We start from the raw sequence: 15,426 nt of genomic DNA on the forward strand, positions 1-15,426 counted from the left end.
TCCTGTGTTAGCTGAGCAGTGTGCCATGGCAGGGCCATGCACTGACACCCGTGTGCTCTGCCCTGCAGCTGGACCTGATCACAGACCTGCTGGGCACGCCGTCGCTGGAGGCCATGAGGACGGCGTGTGAAGGCGCCAAGGCACACATACTCAGGGGTCCTCATAAACAGGTACCTGGAGGGGCTGGGCACTGGGCCAGGGGACCCTTCATCAGCCCCACGAGTCACATTCCCTCTGGGCAGGGCTCCTGCTGCAGCATCACAGCGTTTCACAGCTCGGTTAAACTCTCAGGGCCCGTTTGTTGTAAATGCTTCGTTTGGACATTCAGTCCCAGAGCTGTCTCTGCCTGTTAACCAGGGTTAAACTACCAGCAGTGTTGTGGTGCTGCAGTGATGGGGGTTAGTGGTGTAATTAGTCCAACCGCTCTGAAGACAGGGTGGGTTTTCACTAGTGAAGTGCATTTCTGGGTTCTGCCTTCGATATATTGTTTGACTTGATGACACAGGTGAAAGTCTCCCTTTGTAAGTGACAGTGTTGTGATAGCTATTTTGAATGAAGATGTTAAATTTAAGTGATAGTATTGTCAAGAGACGTAAATGAAAATAAATGAAAATTGACAGTATAACCAGAAAGCCCTGAGGGGTCCTGCACTGCCGGGATCAGGAGTGTTAGAGCTGGAACTTGTCCGTGTCCCAGAGCTGAGGGCAGAACCCCAACCCCAGAGGGTCCCTGCACACCTTTGTGCTGACCTGAGCTGCTCAGGAAGGGTCAACAAGAGACTGAAAGCTGAGATAGAGCATACAATACAGCTGAAGTAAAAGTTAAATTTAAAAAAAGACAACCAGCAAACCAGGGAAAAAAAGGCAGGATGGTGTCATTGTTCTGACTGGGCAATAAAAAGTGCAAATGCTGTTACTATAACAAAGAAATGCTTGTGCAGGCATCCCTGGTGCAGGGATAGAGCTGTGTGGCCATCCAGTATGGTCATTTTTATGATTGTTAGTAAAAATTACAAAATCATTGACCTGTACGTCAGATCTTTCCAGTAGTTAAGTTTGCATCTTTATTTTCTGCATGTTGAAGTAATTTCTCACATGTCTGTTCACCACAATAGTAGTTACCATAGAAATGAGCATTGCATGTATATTCTGCTTTATTATTGACATGTGGGAGTTCTGCCTCCTTGGCAGTTTGCATTCATTACATCAAGTTGTCTCTATTCCATTTCGTGACAGGATTTTTTTCTTCGAGCATTAATAATAGGAGGATTTCCTACAGACTTTCTCTACCAGTTTTAAAACAAATCAAGTATGTTTTTCTGCTACCATGTGCTTAGAAGAGTTGTAACTCTGAAACCCAGTGTCTCACGACCCACAGCATGATGGGAATACTAAAAAGCAAGTGAGGTGAAATGGTATAAAAGGTTTCCACTACAGACATAATGTCCTTTAGGCACGAAGTTGTAGGAAATACACTCTAAGAGTTAGTTCTGTGTCAGTTGGGGAAAACAAGGTTCATTTTCCATGGATTGCCACAGGAGCTGAGCAGTCTCTGGAGCTGGTGTGCTCACTGCGACTTGGAACTAGGGGATACAGAGCACTCAGGGGATTAATGGTATTTCTCTGGTTTCAGTTTGAAGCAAACTTCATGCTGGAATGCAAATTCCTGGCTTTTCGTATTCTGAAATGGACCTTTCTGTGGATATAAACAGTTAAAGTTACCAGGTTCTTAATTGGACTAATAGGGAGAGAAACCAAGTTAGATACAGGCGATTACTTTGTCACACCAACTATTTTTACTCGCCGTAGGTGAGTGCAGTGGGAGGGGAGGGTGAAGCATTTTGCTGCTCCATGTAAAAATAGATTGATGCAGGAAGGTTCTGATTAACCCCCCAGCACTGTGTGCTGGCAGAGTGGGCATTGCCAAGCTCCAGGGGCCTCTTTGTCACCTGGTGTTTGGAAGTTTCCCTTCAGGCTCAGTTTGAGTTGATGCAGCTGCCCCAGCAGCCCCGGGGTGATGGGCTGTCCCCGCCGGCTCCGCTCACCCCCTTTCCAGGAAAGCCTTTGGAATTTGTGCCCCTCTGCTGTGCTCCTGCCCTCTGCTGTGGGAGAGGCCAGGAGGAGGATGCTCCTTCCTTGCTGACAGACTGACCACTGATTCCATGGCAATCAAATCCCAGTGCAATTCCATTTTCCCAGTTCCCACCGCCGGGCAGTGCTCCTGCAGGACTGCTCCCAGCTCTGGCTGAGGGAGTGCTGTCCCCAGGAGCTGTCTCTAACCAGGTGCTTCTGAGATGGCAGGACAAGCTGCTGACAAGGGCCATAAATGTAAACAAAAAAAGGGAGTCCTTCATTTCTGTTGGATGCGACAGCTTCCATAACTAAGGAATGTAATACTGTTTTTCTGCTCCAGCGTATGGATGAAACCTGTGTAATCACAGTGCTTGGCCCACAGTGCTTTTGTGTGTAGATGGTACTTAGGAATTAGAAAAATGAGATGAAGTTACCAAATATTACAGCTTCATATTCCATAGGCTGCCCTGAGAAACCAAGGCTGAGAAGTGCTCAGGGCTGCATGTGGTAGTTCAGGGTTAACTTTGGCTGATGTCACTGTGGAGGTGTAATTCTTATTTATACTGGGAAATTTACAGCAACTGTGACGTCCAGTACAGTCCTTCTGTCACTGTCAGTCAGCTGTGGATTGCCTGGGCAAGGAAAAGCAAAGTAATTTATAATTTGGGAGTGATTGAGATCAGGAAAATGAACTACTGGAAATGAAGGGTTAATCAAACCCCTGAGCAGCTACAGCTGGGAGTGATGAGTGGTGTCCATGTAGAAAAATAAATAAATAAAATATAAGTTTGTCCAGGGATTACATCTGAACTAAGGGAAAAAATGATCCATTAGCTCTTTATTGCAGTTGCTGAGTTCTGTAATGGTGGTTATTGTCGGGTGGGAAGGGTTGGGTACCGTGTGTCCTCTTTAACAAGGAGTTTGTCCTTGATGACTACGGAATTGCGTGTGCTGGAACAGGGTTTTCCTGCTGATGGATCTGACAGGACACTCTGTGCTTCTCTTCCTCCCATTCCCCCTACAGCCATCCCTTCCTGTCCTATATACACTCTCCAGTCAAGCTACACATGAAGCAGTTCATCTCCTTTGCAGGATGTTGGTCTTTGATCCAGTAAGTATGACTGAAAATTATCTCAGGTACTTTTGGTTTGAACAGTTTTTGTTGTCTGATACCTAAATGAGTGTTTTAAGTCAAGGACTGCTTTAGCTGGTTTCCTTCTACATGGCATTGCAGTACTTTTGGTCTGTAAAAGATGTAAAAATGTATAACAGGCCAATGAATTCCCCCTGGAATGGGGGTTCCACATTTAAAGCCGAGTGGTCTTGTGAAGGAAGCTGCTGATGGGTGAGGGGGTGTGTGACTCATGCTCTTTTCCGAGCTGGGTGTAGGTAGCAGAACATGAGCTACTTTGATGCAGTTCTAATTAGGGACACGGGGGTGTTCCCGGTCTTGCAACACACAGAAAATTCCTCCTGCATCCCCAGTCACAGAACAGGATCATTTTTCCACTGTTTTTGTAATAAAAATGTGGTTCTGTGAATTTTGAATTTCATCTCTAGGGACACTATAGAGAATTGTCATTAGAAAATCTGATACCAAAATTGATAATTTTAATTATTTCATTCTCACAGACACCCCCCCCCCCCAGTATTGCAAATAAAAACCAGGCAGTGACTGCAGTGCAAAGGAGGAGGCCAGGAGCTGATGAAGCACTCACAAGGCACTGGCTTTGGGGTTTACTTTTTTTAAACCTTAAGATTGCTTTGCTGAACAGAACCATGGAAATGTTAAATTATAACTTCCATATAAAAAGCCTTAAAGTTTTCCTTTCTAACTCCCTCAACACTTAGAATGCTGTTATTCCTGGCTTGTTTTGATTTACTGTGGGGGTCATAATTGTGAGGTTATCTGGAGAAAGTAACTGTTGGAAAAGGTGTTTCCAAGCCTCCCATTAGCAGCCGTTCCATGGTGGCTGTGGCACAGGAGGGTCGGTGCCGTCCCAGCAGGGCTGGTTCCTGAGCCACAGCTCCCCTCTAGTGGCAGCTCCTGCAGCTCCCAGGCAGCGGGACATGAGCTGGTTCCTTCACAGGATTAGGGGTTAAGAAACCACTGGCAATTAATCGATGAGTAGTTTCAATAGCCCTGGAAGTCTCCTCACTGTTCCTTTCCCTTTTCTGTCCTGTGTTTCTCCCCAGTCCAAAAGGATATCTGCTAAGGATGCCTTAGCTCACCCCTATCTCGACGAGGGGCGGTTGCGGTACCACACCTGTATGTGTAAATGTTGTTTTTCCACATCCACTGGAAGAGTTTATACGAGTGATTTTGAACCCATCACTAATCCCAAATTTGATGACACTTTTGAAAAGAACCTCAGTTCTGTTCGGCAGGTTAAAGGTGAGTCGGGGTTAAGGTTGGATGTGCAGTTGTCCTCCTGCTCCCCCCCTCAGCAGGGTGGAACTGGGATGTAGCTGGGATGTGTGCTCTGGATCTGTGTGGTGGTTTGAGACCCCCAGAAATCCAATTTCCGAGTCCAAGCCCCCCTCCCACAACTCACCCCAGTGTGCACTAACCCCAGGGCTGGATTCTTTCAAATATTTTTCCATAGTAGACACTGGAAACAATTTCTAGTCACTAAAAGAACAGAATTATCAATGTTCTGACATAACAGTGGCACAAGCACAGGCTGACATGCAGAGGTCTGTGGGTTTCAGACCTTGCCAGCACTGTCCCCAGTGCCCTGTTCCTCATCCTTTTACTGAATGGTGGCACTGGGGGAAGGGGAAATTGGTGGTGTGGCCCTTTTGGGGTACGAGCTGTGACCTCCACAGCTGTGCTGCAGAAAGAGGCAGCAGTTTCCAGGAGCTGAAGCTGAGATTTAGGGAAGCTGGAGCTCTTTTATCCTCACTGAAATGCATTCTCAGTAAGGAAACCTTTATTCCCCCCCATCTAAACTGCATTTTACTGAAGCCAGAAATGTTAATGCTGTGGTGTTTTGTATTTTTCTCCTGTGTACAGAAATAATTCATCAGTTCATTTTGGAACAGCAGAAAGGAAACAGAGTGCCTCTCTGCATCAACCCTCAGTCTGCTGCTTTTAAGAGCTTTATTAGGTAACTGTATGTAATCACATCTGATATTAATTCCCATTTATTAGTAGTACAGAATTTGCACATCCAGAATGTTTTTCATTTTCAGTTTTCCCTGAGAGTAGGAAAGGCCCGTAGATAATTTACACTATTTATATGAACTCTTCTAGAATTTAAATAAAATGTGCGAAAGTTTCAAATACTATTATTGTGTAAAAGAAGAGAAGTCAGACTGAAAATGAGAATAGGAAGGTCAGCAAGTTGGGTCCTGATTGTAGAATTAGCATTAGAAGGAACGCTGAGGGTGCAAGCAGGCAGATAGAAGGTGGTGCAGGGTTTGCTGTCAGTGTTGGTCACTGTTGCTCTGGGGGGGTTCTGTTCTCCTGGTTGGCCTCCAGCCCAGCACTGAGGTTGTGCCTGTGAGCTCCTGCAAATGACTGTGCCTGTGTGTGTCCCTGCCCTGCAGCTCCACGGTCGCCCAGCCCTCCGAGATGCCGCCGTCTCCGCTGGTGTGGGAGTGACGTGGAGCTCACGTACTACTGAAGATGTAATGTAGCTTTCCACTGGAGCCTGGGATTTGCAATTCTGGAGGTTAATCATGCTTGTACTGTAATTTTACTAATGAAGTTTTAAAATAACAACCACTACTTGTACAATATGAATAATATTTAGAAATGTACTAGACTTTTAATCTTGTAAAGTGGTTGTGCTTTTAGAAGAAAATATTTTACCCAGAGTTGCACGTGTTTTATGAATTCTAGTGCAGCTGTGATGGCTCAGCTCAGAACAAACAGAATTGAACCAAATTCGGGGAGGTTTTTTCTTTTTTTCTTTTCCTTTTTCTTTTTTTTTTTTTTTAATTGAAGTGAGATTGTACAAACAGATAGACATACATTTTGATATTGAGCCATTCCTGGAGATTTTGGGTTTTCTAAAACTAAGGAATACAGAAAACTTGACTGCGACCAATCATGAAGTCCCTTTGGGGGTTGTGACCACGGGAAGTGGCCACGTCCCCTGATGCCCAAACCCTATAAATAGCTTCTCACTAGAGCTGTGATGGTGATGTGTGCTGTTCTAAAATCAAATGTTGTGAGTAGAGAGAATGAGTTTGTGACTAGGAGAGATGAAACTTCTGTTTCCTTACCCAGTATAAATATATATATATATTTAATCTATTTTTATTAGAAGTTTTTCTGCTCTTTCTTACATAAAACCCCCCAGCATGCATCTTCTATGTGTGTAAATAATTCCATTTATGAGCTAATTTCAGAGATCCCTGACATCATTGCTGTATAGAGAGAAACTAGCTTGCACATTTTAGGTCTGTGAAATTTTGTGAGAACTTTTTCCTGCACTGGACAGTTGAGAGAAAAAAAAAAAGAAAAGGACAAAAAAAAGCACATAGGGAATTCTGTTAATTGTGTTTGTGTCTTTAGGCAAAGCTGTGGAAGTCTTGAAATGTCACAGTAGTAAATAACTTTTATTACTTTTTGGCTAATTCTTTTTCTGTTGGAACACTGAATTCTGTGCATATGTATATATGAACACAAATTGAAGGCCTCTACCTCCTGGAGTATACAACTTGGTTTGTTTACCTCCACATGATTTTTTTTTTTTTAAGTTCAGTGTGGAGACTTGAAACTTGAATGTCCCTTCCAACTTTTGTATTTAAAACAAGACTAGAAAATTGAAGACTGTTTTTCACCTGTACAAAGGAATACTAAAGGGTGGTCTTAAAATTTGAGCCTTGGTCTGGAGAGAAACCGTGGTGTTTGTTATGGACAATTAACTGTTAAAGTTATTGTAAGTTATCTGTATTTAGCAGAGTATTTTCAACAAGAGTGATCTGAGCTGGAATTGGAGACTATTAGTAAGTTATGTTTGGAAGTTTTAACTTCAATGAAGTAATTATTTGCTGTGAAAGAGACAAACATTGAATAACTGAACAAAGATGGTGCAATATCTTTGTTTTTTATGAGGCTCCTGAGAATAAAACCAACGGAAGCATTTCAATTCACTTGAATGAGAAACGTGTTTAATTAACGAGCCCCAGAAGACACTGGTATGAAAGGTAAAATCTCAGAGGTTGGTCAGTTAATGTGGCACACTTGCTGGTCACTTTGTAAAATGTAGATTTGGAGTACAGTGGTGAAAACATTAAATGTGACATTTGAAACCGCAGCGGTGGCTGTTGTTATTTCTGCCTGATCCCCCCTTGCATTTGAGGGTAGATTGATACAATCTTGATGAACAACACCAGTAGAAAGACTTTGTAACGTCGTGGTTTGGGCATGGTGCTGACTTTTACACCCATGTGCACACACACGTGTTATGTGCACACATATATGACTTATTAGACACAAGACTCACCTGCTCTCTCAGCCTCATCCTGGGTAAGGGCTGAACTCGCTGATAAATCAAATTAGTGATTGACTTGAACTGTCCTGGGAGGGGGTCAGACCTCCAGGCAGCTCTGGGTTTGTTTAATTTGCAAAGCACCTGTTAGTTTTTGAGCACAAACCCCTTTCCCTGTTCTCTGCAGTCCTGATGCAAAGGGTGCAGAACACAGCTGCAGTCCCTGGGCCGTGGTGTGTCAGGGCAGGGGACAGGCTGGAGCTGGCAGGGTGTGAGCACCTGCCACACGTGGCACAGACACTTTGGGCAGAGGGGATTTTTTGGAGCCAATTGCTTGAGGTCTCTGGGTGAATCCTGTCCATGAACATAAAAAGAATAAAAGGTCTTGGGGACCTTTACCTTGCAAGGTGTCTGGGCAGGATGTGGAATAACACTGGCACAAGGTGTGACTAAAACTGTGTACAAATATATGCAAACCACAATGCTGGGAGTGTTTTCTGTAGCCTGACCTGCATTTGCTGTGTTTGCTGTGAGTCAGTGACAGTGGAGGGAGTGCTCCCCTGAGCCCTTGGATGGACACAGTTCCATTGCCAGTGAGCACTCAGGGGAACACGGTGGCAATGGGAGGCATCCCGAGAGCTGCTTTCCTTCCCAGCCAGGGTAAAACCTGGCCTGAGGTTTATCAGAGTTGCATTTTAATCAGTTTTAAGCTTTGCTGATCTCAATGTCAAGCGAATTACAATTGTCATGAGAAGTTTTAAGCTCTGTCACTACAGTGCTTGTCTCCTTGTATGGCCTGTGCCTTGGGAAGGGACCAGGCGTGCTGAGGGCAAAGGAGAACTCGGAGCTGCTCACAAACTGTCAGAGGAACACTGGAGGGTGAGAGGGCCCAGCCCTGTGTGTGCACTGTGACACCGAGCAAAGGAGCTGTCGAGGCCAGTCCTGGAACAGTAAGTGGCTAAAATCCATCTCCTGGTGAAGTATCAGTGACTGATTCGAAGCAGTTTGTGGAAGCTGCTTTTCTCCTCCAGCCCTTCAGCAGCAGCGGATGTGGGACTGGGCTGTTTCCTGGTGGGAGGGAGCCCCAAGTGGTCGTTTTGGGATTTCCTGGGGGGCAAGTTCTCTAATTGTTTTACCCTGGATTTTTTTCAGTAACGGAATCGCGAGACCCTGGGACCGTTTGGTCTCCGTAACCTTTAATATTCTTCTGTCGGGTATAACCTGACGGGAGGTTCTGTTCCCTGTGCTCCACATCCCCGCGCAGGTGTGGATCCTCCAGAGTGTGATCCATGGGCACCGGCAGTCCAGGCAGGTGATGGATCCGCGTGTGCCGCGGGACCCGGCTGGGCTGTGGCGGGTCGGGGGGAGCGTTTGAGCTCTGTAGGGCGGGAGCGTGCGGGGAAGGATGCGTTGGATGCGGGAAGAAGTGGGTTTATCTCTGGCTTGGCCCGAGGTGCGGGAGCACGAGGAGCAGCCTCTGGATCCGGCCCCGGGGGGCGGCGGGGGCACCGTGAGGGGTGGGGGGGGTCGGTACCGGCAGCGCTGCGATCCCGCACCGGGAAACGGGGAAACCGGGAAAATGGGAAACGGGGAAACGGGGAGGGGAAGCGGGGGGGCGTGGGCGTGTCCCGGAGGCGTGTCCCGGCACAGATGGGCGTGGCCCTGCCTCAAGGGGGCGTGCCCCCGGCCGTGGGCGTGTCCCTGTCTCCAGGGGCGTGTCCGTGGGCGTGTCCCTGTGTCCAGGGGCGTGTCCGTGGGCGTGTCCCGGCGATGGCGGCGGCTCCGCGGTGGCGGGAGCGGCTCTTCGCCCTTTACTTCCTCTCGCACATCCCGATCACGGCCCTGATCGACCTCCAGCCGCTGCTGCCCGCCGGGATCCCCCCGCGGGCCGTGAGTGGGGCCGGGGGGGCCGCGCCGGGGCTCGTTCCGCGAACGCGCGCGGAGCATCCGCGGGGTCGGTGGGGCCGGGGGCGGCTTTTGCCGAACCGCGTCTGTGGAGACGCGAGGGGGGAGAGGAACTGCAGTAAATGTGCGTGAGGGAGCGGCTGGAACGCGGCGGGGCTGCTGCCCACGGGCTGAATCACAGCCGGGTCATTCATCGGGGAGGAGCGGGAGCGGCGCTGGGGACGGGGCGCTCCATCGGCGCCTTGGGCGCTGCGAGCGGGGCCGCTGCCCGGAGCTGGGCCTGGGACGTGTCCGCAGTGCCCGGGGGTCATTGATCTCCCCGGGGAACCGGCGCTGGGAATGTTCCTCTCCCCGGGCGGGCGGTGGGTGCCTTACAGCTGCCAGCACCCCGTCCTGTCCCCGCAGTGCCCCCCTGTCCCCGCAGTGCCCCCCTGTCCCCGGGCTGCTGCCACGTGCCCCGGGCGGGGCTGGTGCCGGGCGCTCTCTCATCCTGAGGTTTCCTCCAATTCCTGCCAAAAACGTACCAGGGAGCTGTTGCCGCTGCAGCAGCAGGTATCCCAGCGACCGAATTTATTAGTTAAAATCTCTGGTTTGCTGGATTTTGAACAAAGTCGTAAAAGACAATAAGCATCGTGAAGTTAATTCAAACCACAGCTGGATGGCTGATAATGAGCTCAGCCCTCATCGTCAGGGTGAAGTCGGCTGTCACCTGCTGTTTGAGCCTCACAATTGGTGACGTGGTTTTTGCCATCAGAATTGCTGGAGAATTACTCCAATGTAGAGGCACCACTTTCAATTAATAGTTAACCAGCAGATCCCAATGCATATCCCCCTGTTCAAAGTCCAACGTAGAGCCATGCTGGAGTTTACATTTCTGTCGTGGAAACCCGTTTCAACTCCCTGAGCCAAATCCTTGGATGGAGCTGTTCCATGGCAGCAGCTGGGCTCCAGCCCTGGAGGAGGAGCCCCCAGAGCCCACTGGGCTGGGCAGGACCTGAGGGGGGCTGGGGGCTCAGCCCTCACTCAGACAGAGAGCCCCCCTGGGCTGGCACCAGCAGAGCTCTGCAGAGAGAGGGAAATCATAGCTGTGAGTGTCAAGGGGCAGATTTTTGTGGTTTAGGTTTTTTCTGATAGGAAATCGTATTTCAGGAGTAGTTTTTGGAATCTGTACTTAGTGCAGAAGTAATCCTAAAATTGCCTGTAGTGGAAATTTAATACAGACTTAACTCAAAGGGTTCATTGCTATAAACAGAGTCCCTGTTTAAACTGCAGTACAAATCCTCACGTGCCAAGGTTGGATCACTCTTTTCCCATTGCACTGGTGGCTTCATCCAGTTGAAAATCACAGTCTTTGCCCTGCTGAGGTTGCTGTTCAGTGACAGAATGTGTTGTTCTGGTTTCCCTAAGCTGACAGACCTGTTGCAGCAGTATGCAACTTCCTTCAGGGACCCCATGATGCTGCAGCCCCCGGAGTGGTTCAAGGCCTTCATCTACTGTGAAGCCTTTCTCCAGCTGCCGTTCTTCCCCGTCGCCGCCTACGCCTTCCTGAAGGGTGGGTATGAAACCAGAGCAGGGGCACGTCCTGGGAGCTCTTCTGCACGACTCCTGCTTTTGGAACAGCAGAGAAGGTTTCTGCATCAGTCTCGAGCAGTTTGAGGGACGTACCCTGTGGAGGGCTGGGCTGTCACAGCCCTCACAACGAGTGTGCCACGAGCACTGGGCCACTCTCATGGCAGATTTTACCTGGGAAAGCAGCACAGAATAAAGACTGTCAGACCCAAAACTTTGTGGCTACAGGCCCTTGTCAGGTGCAGCCATTTGTGTAATCAGTATTTGACATCTGGCACACTTCCAGAGTAGATAAAGGTCTGGGTCAAGCCTGTGTACTCATTTTGTTACTTTAAAATTTTCAGGATTACCCCTTTGATCTGAATTTCCATCAAGGGAGAGAAATTTCTGGGTTCTACTAGTACTTAGGTTTTTTTGTGCTACCTATTCAGTCTGAGGCAGCAGTCAATGTTCTGTTAAGTTAAAAGCCTTGGAATTCTGCTTGTTTCAAAAGTACTTCAATACATTTTCCTTTCTGTTTCTGTGCAGGTGGTTGCAGATGGATCAGGACTCCTGCCATTATCTACTCCACCCATGTAGCCACCACTCTGTTTGCCATCCTGGCCCATATCCTGTTCCACGACTTCTCCAAGTCCGAGCACGTGGGCCCTCAGACGCTGCGTGAGCGCCTCGTTCTGCTCTCTATATACCTGCCCTACCTGCTGATCCCCCTCCTGATCCTGTTCACCATGCTCTGCAACCCCCACTACAAACACGTGGAGAAGAGAAAAAGGAAGTAGCCCCCTCTGGAAGTCGTACCCACCACTCCTGTCCTGGATTTGGTTCCAACCCTGCGCTCACAGAGTCCTCTGGGACAAACATCCCTCTCGTGTTGGCTGCAACAGCTCCTGCCAGGGCACTGCAAGGAAAGATGGAATTGGTTTGAGTGCACAGCTCTGCTCCCACCACAAACAGCTCTGCCAGAGGCTGGGCCAGCGACCCCCGGGGCCTCTGGGGTCGGGTCTGTGCGGGGCCTCTCCAGCAGGAAAATGGACTTGTAACCCTTGATGTGTAACTGTGAGGGCACACACTCACACTCTGCAGCTGGTATTGTTCTTCCAAGTTCCCTTTTTCCAAGGTGACTGTTTGGAAACCACTTAAGTAGGAAATCTGTCTTCCAACAGCATATTCTGCAGACTCCCCAAATGATTACACCCAGATTTGCAAAGCTGTGCTTCTGAAACGTTTCCAATCATATCCTGATTCTTAACTTCCTCACCCCTTCCTTTGAAATTTCCCTGCCTTTGCTCTGCTTCATTTTGATTAATTAATGTCTGATCAGTGGTAAATGTGCCAAACTCTGGATTTATGATACTTAAAGTTACCTTTGAAAATGAGGAATATTGCCTAGAGGATTTTGAAGTACTTCAGGAATTGTAAACAAGGAATTGCAAATTTCTCGCTTCCCTGAAATCATTTATAGTATGGAAATAAATAACTACCTGCAATAATCTGCATTTAATCTTCTTCATGGAAAGGCTGAAAGGAACTTACAGTGACCATGAGATGGTAGAGAATTCAGAGTAAATCTATGCATAAATTACAACAACTGATAGAAATTCTGGGGTGGTTGGGGGTTTTTTAAGTTTTCCATTGATCTGCAAGAACACTTGGAGCCTGGTGAGAGGTGACAGGGCCCTGTGAAGCTGCTCAGGTGCTGCCCTTGTATTTCAGGACTTCACTCTGTAAAAGGTAAGCCTTCCCCAGGCTTTGGAATGAGCCACATTTCCATATTGGGTTCCCTAAGACAGACACAAAACACATCTGTTTGCACTTCAGCAGGAGGCTTGAGTTCACATTTGCGTTTGTAGTTTATAGTTATGTACTCCTGGTGTCACTGACACTTGGAATGGTTTCCATCCTAATAATGCCCATGAAAGAATTCAGCTCTCATGTTATGACATTCCTGAATGGACATTCCTCAGGAACAGTTCAAAGTTCTTAATTCTCACGTAGTTTCTGGTTTTTTGTGTGTCTGTAATTGATGTGTTCTGGAAATCATAAATCTCTGTAGTTTTTTTCTAATTCTGTAGAGAGTAATGTGGGCAACGTAGATCCAAGTTCCTGCTGCTTGTGTGTGGTGTCTTTACAGACACAAAGAAAGTGGAAAACCACTGAGAGTGCCCAGGGAGTTGTAAACCTTTAAGCTGAAAAATAACACTGCAGGAGCAACTACTTCTGGTACAGCCAGAAAGTCTGAGAACAATAATTTATTTCCCAATTTCTTTGAAAGAGCTGTAAAGTTCAAAAAGAGACACAACAGAGCACCAGCAGCATTAATTCAACTGTAATTTGAATTAGAACTACTGACTGTACAAAACTGGTATAAAATCAAAGGCCAGAGCAGTGTGTGCAGCTGTGAGCTGTCAGCCCTCCTTATTGCCACGGCTGGGACATTCACACCAGGGTAAAGCCCCTCCACTGCACAAACCATCTGCACTCCTGCACAGTGGAAATTGCATATTTCTGAAATTCTCAAGATTCTGGAATGGTCAAGTTTCCAAGTGAGCTGGTTCTTATCTTAAAATCCTCTATTTCTGGAAAATGAACTGGTCGATGAATTCATTCTGGTCCGCTTCGATTTTGCACAGAGTCTCGTACTCGATCCGGTACCTGCAAGAGAAAAATGGTCAAAGGCCCCCAGCTGTGGGAGGGGGGTCAGTGCAGCCCCCCAGGCTGTGGGAGGGGGGTCAGTGCAGTCCCCCAGGCTGTGGGAGGGCAGCTGGGCTACCTGTGTGACCTGTCCCTGGAAGCAGCAGCTGCACTGTCACACTGTGCAGCTCTCAAGGCTGTTACAGATGTGCTGGGTTCTGCACTGCCCACCTCGTGCTGCCTCCCTTTGTTCAGCCCCCAAGGCCTCAGGGAGGAACCTGCTTTGGTTCACTGCAGGGCCTGAAGGTGAGTCCAGGCCTGTGGCACATTTCCACCTTTGCTGCAGGTGGGACAGTCTGAACCAACTGAGGGTCCCACGGGGGTCAGCCCTGAGCCCTCCCAGCCTGCACAACTCCCTACAGTGCTGAGCACAAACCTCAGGGACAGGCACCTCACCTTTCCAGCTGCATCTTCTTCTCGGCTATCAAAGCCTGGAGCTGCTGCTCCTGAGCCTCTCTCTGCTTTGCAATCGACTTCAGCAGGTTCCGTGCCCCGATAGCCTGGCAGGAGAGGGTGGGATGTGCTCAGGGGGTTTTGTTAATTTTTTTAGCCCCTTTCCCTCCCAGCAGGTTGATTCTGAGGTGTTTGAGCCGTGCCAGCAATAAGGGAGGGTGACACTGATCCTGAGGGTTGGGCGGGTGAGGCCTTTGGGGCCTCCCTCAGACACAGGGAACAAAGTCCCTGACCCCTCTGGACACACAGAGTGGGCACTGGTCCAGACAAGCTCTGGCTACCAGAGGCTTCTCCTGCCTCTTGAGGACTAAGCTCTACCAGTAAAAGGAGTGATTAAAAAATACAGGTTCTGTTTAAGTGCAGAAATATTGACAAGCAGGAAGAGCAGAACCGTGACATGCAGGAGTAATGTGACAATGTCACAGGCTTCTAGACATTCATGTCAATTGAAAAGGCCCAGTTAGTCCCACGGGAATGCCAGCAGGACACTGACAGGGAAACGCTGCTTCTGCTGTAAAGGGAGGGAGGGACAGAGCTGGTTTTTTACACAGGGTGGGGCAGAGCACACCAGAACCCAGGAATTAACTGCACAGTACCTTCATCTTCTCACTTTCTGCAGCTTTGGCCAGTTGGTCAACGAGCTCGATCAAGCTGCCCACTATTTTCTGAAATTCTGCTGTTTCTGCAAAGAAGAAGAGATTGGCAAGTGATACCCAGAACAGCCCTAAAGAGGAGCAACGCTCCTGCTTCGTGGTAAAGCTTTTAAAAGTATCTTTATGTTTACAGAGTTTACTGTAAACAGCCACGTTTTAAGATTTTCCTCGGAGTCAGATAAAAGGGGCAAGAAAAGAGAGAAGCCCTGGAGTGTCCGGGGGCCGTGAGGGACTCACTGTCCACGAAGGCCCGACACTCCTCGCGGAGCTGCGCCGTCTGCGCCGCCACCTCGGGCTCCAGCACCCGCAGCTTGTTCAGCTCGTCGAAGTGCAGCCCCGCCGAGCCCAGCGCCGCCTGCGCCATCGGGGCCGAGCGGCCCGAGCCCCCCGCACCCTCCGAGCGGCCCAGGACGGTCCTCCCAACACCCCCGGCCCCTCCGAGCGGCCCAGGACCGCTCCTCAGGGCAGATCCTCCCACACCCCCGGCCCGGCCCCGCCTCCGCCGCGCGGGGCCCGCCGGGAGCCGCGGAAGCTCTTCCGGGCCGGCGCTTCCCGGGGCGGGACGAGGCCGGGCCGGGGCTGAGGGGCGGCCGCGGGGTGAGAGCGGGCCGGGTGCGGGGTGAGAGCGGGCCGGGTGCG

General features: G+C 49.0%; 3 protein-coding genes across 6 annotated transcripts in view; 2 read left to right on the top strand and 1 right to left on the bottom strand.

Moving 5' to 3' along the window:
- The window catches only part of NLK (nemo like kinase), a 37,983-nt gene extending 30,641 nt beyond the window's left edge, over window positions 1–7,342 (top strand). For all 4 annotated transcript variants that reach the window (XM_027660429.1, XM_027660431.1, XM_027660432.1 and 1 more), the window contains 5 exons: window positions 69–170; window positions 3,097–3,183; window positions 4,269–4,467; window positions 5,089–5,182; window positions 5,625–7,342. In XM_027660429.1, the coding sequence (XP_027516230.1) occupies window positions 69–170; window positions 3,097–3,183; window positions 4,269–4,467; window positions 5,089–5,182; window positions 5,625–5,679 (537 nt within the window). In that variant the 3' untranslated portion in view covers window positions 5,680–7,342. The remainder of the gene's footprint in view (window positions 1–68; window positions 171–3,096; window positions 3,184–4,268; window positions 4,468–5,088; window positions 5,183–5,624) is intronic.
- Window positions 7,343–9,247: 1,905 nt separating this feature from the next.
- On the top strand, window positions 9,248–12,480 carry TMEM97 (transmembrane protein 97). Its single transcript, XM_027660385.1, has 3 exons — window positions 9,248–9,406; window positions 10,829–10,973; window positions 11,519–12,480. The coding sequence occupies exons 1-3, from the start codon at window positions 9,287–9,289 to the stop codon at window positions 11,767–11,769; spliced, it is 516 nt and encodes a 171-aa protein (XP_027516186.1). The 5' UTR covers window positions 9,248–9,286; the 3' UTR covers window positions 11,770–12,480.
- A 731-nt stretch (window positions 12,481–13,211) lies between these two features.
- On the bottom strand, window positions 13,212–15,283 carry IFT20 (intraflagellar transport 20). Its single transcript, XM_027660386.1, has 4 exons — window positions 15,025–15,283; window positions 14,731–14,816; window positions 14,078–14,181; window positions 13,212–13,642 (listed from the first exon to the last, which is right to left on the bottom strand). Exons 1-4 carry the CDS (start codon window positions 15,149–15,151, stop codon window positions 13,561–13,563), a joined length of 399 nt encoding a protein of 132 aa, XP_027516187.1. The 5' UTR covers window positions 15,152–15,283; the 3' UTR covers window positions 13,212–13,560.
- Window positions 15,284–15,426: the final 143 nt, after the last annotated feature.

This window comes from Corapipo altera, unplaced genomic scaffold, assembly GCF_003945725.1.
Source record: "Corapipo altera isolate COAL_440 unplaced genomic scaffold, ASM394572v1 271, whole genome shotgun sequence".
Lineage (NCBI taxonomy): Eukaryota > Metazoa > Chordata > Aves > Passeriformes > Pipridae > Corapipo > Corapipo altera.